Source organism: Fukomys damarensis, unplaced genomic scaffold (assembly GCF_012274545.1).
Source record: "Fukomys damarensis isolate Sample0158 unplaced genomic scaffold, DMR_v1.0_HiC HiC_scaffold_27, whole genome shotgun sequence".
NCBI classification, from domain to species: Eukaryota; Metazoa; Chordata; class Mammalia; order Rodentia; family Bathyergidae; genus Fukomys; species Fukomys damarensis.
In genome coordinates, this window is record NW_022900939.1 from 16,348,189 (window position 1) to 16,359,358 (window position 11,170).

An 11,170-nucleotide genomic window follows, 5' to 3' on the forward strand; every position below is an offset into this window, starting at 1 on the left:
ATATATATATATAGCATGGTTCATCATTAAGTTTGGGGGAGATGCTGGTTTTGCTTTTCAAGGACTAGAAGGAAAAAGACGGTAAAACCAACTTTACCCTCATAGAGATATCCCCTTTTCTAGGCTAGTAACAAGAATGGACATAGCTCCCCAGCACTGGGCCAGCTTCTTTATAAAAAATCATATGCCAAAGTTCTGGATGTTCAAGTTTCATCAGAGCCTGGAAAATATCCTGGCCAGTCACTGGCCAAGGGATGGAAAGAGTGTGGGCTTCGATCTTAGACAAGTCTATGTTCTAACCCCAGGTCTGCCATTTATAGCTGAATAGTTGGCCCTCTGGCTCTGTGGGTTTAGCATCTGAAAATTCAATCAACTGGAGAAGAAAAATATTTAGGGGGGAAAGTTGTCTCTATGCTGAACACATACAGATGTTTTTCTTGTCATTCTTCCCTAAAAAATGCAAGACAACTACTAATACAGCATTCACATTGTATTAGGTATCATACATGACTGAGAAATCACAAAATATACAGAAGAATGTAGGTCATATGCAAATACTATGCTATTTTGTACGAAGGACTTGAGCATCCAAGGATGTTGGCATCCTTGGTGGAGGGTGGAAGTTCCTGGAACCAGTCCTCTGGATACTAAGGGAAGCTTGTCTAAATCTGGGCAGGTTTCTTCACTTCCCCAAGCCTCGGCTTCCTCACTGGGTCTCGGTGACAATAATACTCATAGGATGATTGTTGAATTAGAAGAGATATGTCTATGTAGTACTTTGCTTGGTGTGCAGTAAATAATAGCAATTAATAGATGGTAACGGTCATTATTGCTGTTAATTCCATCTGTGAAGAGTCTAGTGGGGAAGATACAGTCTTTTTTGGAATTCCCCATTCTGTCCCCAACAGGAAGGATGTCGGATGTTTTCATTCTACTTGGCTTACACTCATTATGGCTACTAGCAAAATTGGCTTGGTCGTTTAGATGTTCAGTGCAAGTTCTTTACAGATTCAAGGGGTAAAATATGATGAAAGTCTCCTGAGCTGCAGTGCAGAGCTCCCAAACTGCCGGCAGTAACCTTTCCCATGATACAAATGCCATCAGGCTGGTCCAGTGCATTTAAAGTCACCTGCTTTCAATTATCCCCTAGCAGAGGTTGAAGCACTTCCCTTTTGGAAGACAAAAAGTAATCACAGTTATCATTCTAAATTGCCACCTTTTCTATCGATTTCACATTATCCTAGCACAAAGGAGCTCTGTGAGAACTTGGGTTAAGAATCATCATTCCCACCGTGAATTGTTATTTTCTCCTCTCATGGAAATACGACCTTATATGTTATTAGTGGAGAAGGAAACCTTAACAACAAAAAATGGCCTTTAATATTGTTCTGGTTGGACTGTTCATCTCTCTATTGTGTTACATCTCAGTCTATTTCTATTTTAGATGGTTTTGTTTTAAAATATATAATGCAGATATTTTTGCCTACTTGGTATAGCTTCCAACCCCCAATTATAGCAAGAGAACCACCTGAGTTCTCATATGTCCCACAGTGAATTTTTAAAAGATGGTTTTACAAAATTAATGTGTAATGGTTACGGGATACAGCATCTTCTTGCCCATCACTGTTTGGAAGACTTGTCCTGATAGTCTAAACTTTTCTCTCCGAACTCCAGACCTCATCAAGCTTTCCCAGAATCTGGTCCCAACCCAGAAGAGCAAGAACGGTAATGTTCTTGATAATTATCTTCAAACAGAAAGTTTCTCTGGCCGGGGATTTAGCTCAGCAGTTCGGTGGCCTGCCCTGCAAGTGCAAGGACCCAAGTTCAATCCCTGGTACCACAAAAAAAAAAAAAAAAAAAAAAAAAGAAAGTTTCTCTGGCCGGGGATTTAGCTCAGCAGTTCGGTGGCCTGCCCTGCAAGTGCAAGGACCCAAGTTCAATCCCTGGTACCACAAAAAAAAAAAAAAAAAAAGAAAAGAAAAAGAAAGTTTCTCTGGGACCTTGAGTTGGGACATTAAGTGCATGGTCTTAAAAGGTTGTAACAGAGTAGGAGCAGGAGCTGTGGTCTCAGAATCACCAGTGGGAAAGGGATATAACTAGTGAATGAAAGTATATAACTTCCTAATGAAGAGGAAGGAATGACTTGATAACAATAAAGACCATTTGTTGAGTAAGTTTCTCCAGTAGGTATTATCATACCTACCCAGCACGGTGATTAATGTCAGCTAACAAGTGTTGGGTGGTTACTAGGTGCCAGGACAAGGCTAAGCACTTAAAGGAATTATCATTTTGTCCTCTCCACTGCTCTCTGTCATCATCTCTGTATGGCAGAGGAGTGTGAGGCTCAGAGCTGCAGTCACTAAGGCCTTTCAGCTGGTGAGCATCATCCTACTTTGGGGTGGGGGAAAGACTCAGTTCAAGGACATGAGCATTCTACCAAGACTGGGATGAAAGAGCCAACATGATGGAAATCCGTGGTAATGAATGGAGATACAGCGACTGCTCCCAGAGGAAAGCAGCCTAAGAAGTGGATATAAACATGGTAAGATTAGGGTGTTTGCTAAGTCTCAGAGAGGAAATTCCCTCTTTCCTAAAGGTAGGTGCCAATGTAGTGTGCAATTAGTAAAACACTATAATCTTGGAAATTGTAATGTGAGGGTCATGGGAAAGCATTTAGGATGACAGATTTGAAGGGTGGGTGAGGATTTCTCTAACTTTTCCTGGGAAAAAGGGATGCTTAGATCCAGGCTGATGGGAATGTGGCCAGCAGTAACCTCAGAATTGTTCACATTCTTTGGCAATGCAGCGCGTTTTGGATGCACCCACCGAAGTTCTCTGATGGTGGAGGAATACTTGTATTCCTGAGCGGTAGTCATTGCCCCCAAGTCGAGTTTGCTTAAAAATTGTGTTAAGAAGGAACACAAGTGGCTAAGAAGCGCATGGAAAGGTGTGAAATATCACTAATGGTGAAGGAAATGCAAAATTACAAAATTACAAAACTACGATCTCACACGCCTTAGGGTGTCTACAGCAGAAGACCAGAAAATGGCATGGTGAGGACGTGGAAAAACTGGGACTCCCGGGCACTTCTGGTGGGAAATAATCAGGCAGCTCCTTAAAAATTACAAACAGAATTCCATGTGACCCAGAAATTCTACTCCTGGGCGTACTCACAGAAGAATGGAAAGCCAGGACTTGAAGAGGTATTTATACAGTAATGCCATCGGTGGAACCACACCAAGCACCCACTGGCAGATGAGTGGACAGACAACATGTACTGTATACATGCAATTCTTTGAGGGCTGCGGACATAGCTCAGTGGTAGAGCACCTGTCTAGCATGCATGAGGATGTGGGTTTGATCTCTACCACTACAAAAAAAAAAAAAGAAAAAAAGAAAAAAGAAAAAACAAGGAAAAAAGAAAGAACTTGGTCTTTGTATTCTACTCATATTTCAGGAAACAGGATGTAAAAAAAAGATGTCACCTCTCTCTCCCCTAGAACACCAATTTGCACCAAACTTTGGGTTCTTTTAATCAAGCAGGAGTGGTATGGGGACAGGAAGCTTAGGTGAGAGACAGAACCTTCATGGAGAAGGAGGCACGGCTCAAAGAGAAGGTGGGGAGACATCTCAGTGGCCTGGAAGGAGCGATGTGGAGAGAAAGGACAATAAGGAGACTGGCTCTGGTGTGCAGGCTGTGTACTTACACAGCACCACAGTAATTTATTAAGTCCCGGGATAGTGTGTACTCGTGGGTGGGAGTGCAAGGCCCACAGGTGTCCCAAATGAAGTAAATAATACAGGGGAGCGACGACATAATGAAACATGAGACAGTATGACATGCTGGTTAAAACTTCGTTTCTGGTGCCAGACTTCCTGGCCTTGGGTCCCAACTCTGTCTCTTCCTGGCTGGCCTTGAACAAGTTGTATATTCTCAGTTTCTCACCTGTAAACTAGAGATAACACTAGTACTTGTCTCAGGGCTTGTTGTAAGTACTCACTGAATAAGTGACGTACAAGTAACGCTTAGACCTCTAGCAGAATTGGTAAAGCACTCAGTAATGCTGACTTGTTGAGGAGTGACATATTACAATAACGATCTACAGACCTGTTCAGGAGTAAGCCCTGGGATAGAGCATGGGCTATCAGAAGGGCTGAATCCATATATGCAAGCTCAGTGCAGTACGGCCTATAATGTATACAACTATGCCTGTCATCTGAAAAAGACATAGGGTGGGTGCTACAGTGATGACTGAAGTACAAATTAATTAAAATTGTTATTTGAAATCATGGAAGCCATTTCTACTAAATGAACTAGCATTTACAGTGCACCCAGCATTCTTCTTGAATGAAGAGTGAGGTCAGCCCTTTTCAGGGAGGTCAGCAGGAAATAAAATTCATTCTAATGTATTATGGTTGAGCACACAAAGGGTTTCCTTTTTTTTTTTCTCTTCCTCTTGTGGTACTGTGGGTTGAACCCAAGGGTGCTCTAGCACTGAGCTACATCCCCACTCTTCTTTAGTACTGCCCAGGGCCTTCACACTAAGCTACATCCCGAGCTCTTTTGAAATGTTCTTATTTAGAGTCAGGGTCTCGCTAAGTTGCACAGGCAGGACTAGAACTTGCTACTCTGCCTCAGCCTCCCAACTGCTGGAATATACTGTTCCACGCCCGGCCAAAGAGCTTCTTGCAAGTTTTGCCCACAGAAATAAAAGGCTCTGTGTCATGGATGAAGGACAGCATGAGAGCAGCAAAGTTTGTCTCCACCTTCCAAGGTAGTTCATCATTAGAAGTCCCTGCTCCGAGTCCCTTCCTGGTCCCGCTGGCCAGGGCTGACCGATGATGACAGGCAGGAGGGAGATCGGACTTACCGGCCGGGGCAGACTGTACTGGTACATTTCTGGGCGGTAGGTCGGCACCCACTGCACGCCCGCCCTGGGCCGCGTCATGGTCCCAGGGGCGCTGGTCACCACCTCGGAGTAGGGGAGATGCTGAGTGGAGCCGTAGGCCTCCTGGTGGCGGCTCTGGCCAGCGTGGCCGGCAGATGCTAGGCTGAAGGCCTCCTCCAGAAGCATGTGCATCTGCTGCCTCACCTCATCGATGGATGGCTGCGAGCTCAGTGTGGAGGTCTCAGAGTGGCCTTTCACTGGCCGGGACCTGGCGTAGCCCCGGGGATCGTGAACTCGGTCCACGTTGGTTTCCTCTATGATTTCAGGCTCTGTCTGTGGGACCAAGCAAAAACCAAGGATTAATTTAATTAAGGGTTTTTTTTTCCCATGAGGAGGGCCTATAATTTATTCTAAAATAGTCACCAGATTGATTATATTATAAATCTGTGCTAATTTGAAGTTCTACCCTAGATGTCTAACCAGGAAGTCACACGACAGGGGCTATCAGCCAGCATCATATAAGAAAGGTCACACTCCAGCCACCTCTGTACACTTCAATCATCCACAGCTAGACGCAGACTTTGCTGATTAGCATAATAATGAGAAACAGGTTTCACGGATGGAATTAATGGTATTCTCTAAAATAAAAAAAATTTATTAGTATATTTTTATGAAACAATGAATATATTCATCGTAGGGTATTGGTACAAATACATATTCTATACTTTTATGCTTTTGAGTATGAAAATGTGGAGCAGCCTGTAGTTTACAGCCCGAGGGATGATACTTCAGTCTTTGGATCGACTCTTTGAATGTTTGCGCATGCTGCCATTGGTTAGTTACCTGATGCCATTTATCCGAGTGGAAAAAAAAAAGTGAAGCACGACCAATCAGAAGCTCTGGGTGGGGCCCCCGTGCTTTAAGAAGTGCTCTGGGAGATTCTGATGCCTGCTCCAGTTTGAGATTCGCTGATGTAGAGCACTCCCTTGCCTTTCCCCCACCGAACCTCTCATCGAGGGACAGAGGGACTGGCCGCAGTATCAGGTGGTCGGAGAGCTAGGGCTTCATCAGTGTCACAAGCAGGAGGCAAAGACTGCGGTTACTCTCGCCTGCTGATAAAGGTTTGTTTAGTGTCTGCTCTCTGTTTTGAGGTCTCCCTGCCACTGTTGGCTGGGACTCCTGTGGGTGTGACGGATGCACATACTCTTGTGTGACTGCTTTGTCTAAAGCACTTGGATATCTAAATGAGCAGAGTAAGAGAATGCCATTAGGGAACTCACTCGTATGGGGAAGTCCTTCCCTCAAATATTACATATGAAGGTCAAAACTATGATTATTTCATTTATTAAATATGTATTTACTTTTCTTTGGTTTTGAATTAGAGAACAAATTGAAAATACAGAAAACACAAACAAGAAATCAGACATTTCCTATAATCTTATCATCCAGGGTTAGCACTTGGCTGTAGCCCAAATGAAAAGTAAGGTTCTCTATCAACCTTCAAATCTAGATTTATCAGCATCTACAGTAATTTAAAATCCTATTTTTAAACTAACACAAGCAAGGATAGATTATGAAAGACAATGTGAAATTACCCTCCAGGTAACAAAAATCTCAAAGACAAGTCATGCCTGACAGGAAGTCCCCTCACCCTGAGCTGGGGTATGCATACAGTCTCTTTGGTTAGGGGTTCTTTAGGAAAAGGCTCATGATCACAGCCTGAGCAGTGTGCTCTGGGAAGGCCGGCAATCTGCCTGGCTATACCTCCTAGGATAGGGAAGGCAACTCTTTCAAGTTTCTCCACAATGCATAGAACATTCTGAATTGAATTCAGAGCCTGATGAACTTGAGGAGATGATTTAATTCAAGCCCTAGTTTTACAGATGAGGAAATCAAGGCCAGAGCAGTTAAACAACTTGCTTAAAGTCACCCAGAGAGGGGCAGTGACCGAGGCCAGAGCTCCTAGCTCCTGTGCCGAGCACGACCTGCTCTACTGTACTGCCTCATCAGTGCTGGATGGCTACCCACACATGGCCCTTACTGCTACATCCTCAATCTCACTAATGCATAATGGATGCTCAGTGCTAAACTGCTCCCAGGTGGGAGGTTAATGGCACAAAGGTGAGCTGAGTTACGATTTTCCCATCCCTGAGCTGTACCGAGCATTTCCAGCCATATTGGTAGATCTATTTTCATGTGAATTTATAGTTGTGCCTTAGGCAGGGCAAAAGTGTGCTGCATAGCAACATCTCCCTGCTTTCCCACTCCCCCAGGTCCCTGGAGTGGGGCTGTTCTGCTGGGAGGGCGCAGAGAAGCATTACTTTGTAGGGGAAATTGGAGACATTTTCTCCAGGCTCCCACTGCCACCCACCCATGACACCCCTGGTAGAAATTAACCTCTACATCTCCCCACAGGGCTTCCGTTCTGCATGGGGAGCTCCCTTTAACTGGAGGGTCCAGAGCCACAAATCAAAAATGACCTCAACAGGTTTGTTAAGCCATATTCTAAAGAACTCCTGTTTTCCCACAGTTCTCAGATATTTTCAGTCTCTTAAAAGCACGACCAGCTCTCATTATGCCCTGAGCTTCCTCTCATCCCACTGGATTTGCTTAATGTCTGCGCTGCCCCAAACTAGACCCTCCCTGAGTCCAACACACCTCTGTTTCTGTGAGCCTAGCATAAGGCGTTCAGCATTCAATACAACTTCGTGGGCTTGGGCTGAAATAAAACATTCTGTCCAGGGCTCCATGGGGTGAGTTTCAGGTTAAAAGGCCCATTTTCCTAAACATATCCCCTCCAATGCTAATGAGCTGCACAACCAGCCACAGGCAAATTGCACGAACTCCCTACGCCTCAGGCTTCTCCTAATGGGACAGTTGAGCTATCATCTAATATTCACTATTCCTCTAACTCTATCTGCCCTAGGAAGTGCCACACTTCTCCATTATCATCACCCCTGGAGAAACCTGATGCCTACTCATGAAACGAAGCATCAGCCTCCCTCCCTGCTTGCAACAAATGATTAATAAATTTGCTCTTTTACTTATCACACAATTATTGGGCTCAACTGTATGCTGGGTCCTAGGTTGATGTTAGGAATGTAACAATGAATAAAACTGCATCCTAGCTGGTAGGAGCTCTTATGGGAGGAGATAAATAGCAACAAAAATAATATCAGTTGGCCCATAACCTACACACCAGACACTGTTCTAAGAGCTTTGTACATACTCAGTTTTTAAATCTTTTTTGTTTTGTTTTTTGAGACAGGGTTGTGCTATGCAGTTCAGACTGGCCTTGAACTCACTTTGTAGCCCACTAGGCTGGCTTCGAACTTTTGGTGGTCCTTTTGCCTCAGCCTTCCACATCCTGGGATCACAGGTGTGTGCCACAATGCCCAGCTGTTCTTATCCTTACAATAACCTATGAGGCAATGTTATCAAGTATGATTAGTTCTATCTTACAGATGAAGAAACTGAGGCATTGAAAGATCAAATATGCTGCCTATAATTGGCAGAGTTGGCAGAAAATTTAATTCTAGCACCTAGGCATTTATCCACTGTACATAGGTAACAGATCCATTACCACACCACCGTCCTGGGCTCTGACTGAGGGATGAACAGATTTCTATGAGCAGGAAGTCAGAAGATAAGATGACTATTGAGACAGGCTGCCTCAGAGATGACGATAAGGCTGAATAGCATCAATATATAAATACACAGCATTCAGAAGTATATATGGCACACGAGCTTTTGATAAATGTTGGCTGCAATTGTTATTTGATTCCTGTCAAAGATTGGGAGCTCCTTTAAGGTAGGATCACTGTATTCACAGCCCCAGAGCAGGGCCCAGCCCAAAGCTGAAGCCACGGTAGCTCACACAGTAAATTCTCACATCCACTGAAGGTTCTATGATGGGCTGGCCTTGTGTGGGATTTTCTGCATGCCTTAGCTCACTCAGTCTCTCAGGGCCATTCAGCCCCCTGTACCCATTGTCAGAGAAGCAGCCGTGTGTTCTGGTTTAGCATGTCCTAGGTCCTTTTTTCTTCCCTTGCACATTTCTGAAAACACTTTTGCTTAGGAAAAAGAGCAAAACCTTCCAGAGCTGGCTGATTGTTGCCTTGGGTAGAATGTCTGAGGCCAGATCTGGGGTACAGGTTGTATTTTTAAGTTTCTTTAACTTGGAAGGTACCATACTTGCTTTTTCAACCTTACACTCTTGAAAAGAACTGGGGAATTTTTCAAAAGTTCTTTTTCAAATAAAGTAATCAAGATGTACTTCCAGAAAAAAAATCTAAAAAATTAATCAAGGAATGTCTGCTCATGGTAAAAAAATATTCACAAAACACAGATAAGCAAAATGAAGAAAATTAAAATCCACTCTAAACCAACCGCTAGGAATAACTACTATTAACACTTTGACCTTCATGAATATCCTTCACGATGTTTCCTCTGCATATGAAATAGGATGAATGTGGAGCATTGCCAGCACTCTGCCCTGCCCACACAGAGAATGAAGACAGTTTGGCTCCCATCCGTCAGCTTCTCCCATGCAAGAAGGGCCCACCCTTTGCCATGCAGAATCTCTGGCTTGTGTGAGGGAGAGCAGGAAACCGGATGGTGTATGAGTCAGCCTTTTAATGCTAAGATAAAATATCTGACATACATTCACAATTTAAAGGCGGAATGATTGATTTGGGCTCATGGTTTCAGAGATTTCAGTCCACAGAAGGCTGGCTCCAATGGTGGAAGGGCACAGAAAGGGAAAGCTCCTTATTTCATGGCAGCCAGAAAGCAGAGAGAGCCGAAGAAAGGGCCAGAGAGGGTGAGGCAGCTGGAGACAGGATATACTCTTCCAGGTCACACCCCTGGTGACCTACTTCCTCAGTCACAGCAGAATAGCCATGAACTTATTAATGGGTTGATCCACTGATGAGATAATTCTCCCCCATCTAATCACATTCACAAAGCCCTACATCTTAACACATGAGCCTTTTGGAAGAAGACAATTTTAATCCAAACCACAACAGATGGGAAACCTAAGTGAGACAGAGGTGTGGGCTGGAGGAGTTTTAGGGGCATTTTTCCAGAGAGTCACCTATGATATGAACAGGAAAGAAATTAGGGGGATTTAAAAAGTCTTACTGAGCATAATATGTTTGCCTTCACGTAAATAAAAAATATGAGTAAAGGAATAGAGATATTTAAAATTTTCTTTTGTCAGCATGGTTCTTTGACTTAGTTGACTTAGTCATACCAAGTGAGCATTTTGGGTTATGATTTAATAAACAGAGCACACACACATATATGTATGTCTGCAAGTGTTTATATACATTTGTGAGTTTTTTAAAAAAACAGATTGTATTATATATGATGTTTTAAAATCCTTTTTTAATCCCACACTAGTGAAGGTCTATGTCTCTGTCAGTTAATGTATGTACTTATAGGTAGTAACTTTCAATAATTCCATAGCATTCTACTACACACATGGAATTTTCAAATTGCAGTTTTTCCTTTTTATCCAATGGTATTGTAAACCAATCTTTATTTTAGTGGTTTCCCAATATCTTCCTATAGCTGGAGAGGGTATCCTTGCAATTCAAACTTTGCAGATAATCATGAGCAGGTGTGGTGGCGCACAGCCAGCACTCTGAAAGGTGGAAACAGGAAAACTGTGTTTGAGCCCACCCCAGGCAGCTTAGCGACTTAACAAGACCCCTGTGCATATACTTAAGGTTTTAGGTAGGTCCGGTATATCAAAACTCGGCAGCAAAGGCCACAGTGTTTAGAAGGAGGCTGAAGCTATTCCTTTTCCACTCCTGAGCAATGGGCCACTGGCATTGTGGTTTATGGGGCCACTGGATAGAACGAGAGTCTGTAATTCTTTCCATGATGCTTCAAAAGAACACCCATCCAGCATGCCTCAAGAGTGGCCAAGGGTCCCAGGGCCTTCGGCTTCTCTTTGTTTTCATTTTTTGAGTATTTATGACATTTGAACATAAGACATTATGCTTGACTTTTGGATGAGCCTTTATGGCCGCTCCCACTATTGAGGTATAACACTGAGACTAAAAAGTACATATCCCATAAGGGTGGAGATGAATGCCTTATCACAAACTGAACCAAGAAAGGCATCACAAGTACCACAGAAACCCAATCCACGCCCTTAGTTTCTACCCACAAATTACTGCGACCCTGACATCTAATGTTACAGAGTAGTTTTTCCTCCTTTTGAACTTTATATGAATGTAGAATGACATTATATATAATGAACTATAATATAT

The 11,170-nt window shown here is 43.3% G+C and overlaps 1 protein-coding gene across 1 annotated transcript in view; it reads right to left on the reverse strand.

Annotated features, from left to right (window-relative positions):
* Positions 1-11,170, reverse strand: part of Kiaa1549l (KIAA1549 like) — a 279,081-nt gene that overhangs the window by 22,044 nt on the left and 245,867 nt on the right. Inside the window, exon 17 of the mRNA XM_033756488.1 lies at positions 4,872-5,222. Within this exon, the coding sequence (XP_033612379.1) occupies positions 4,872-5,222 (351 nt within the window). The remainder of the gene's footprint in view (positions 1-4,871; positions 5,223-11,170) is intronic.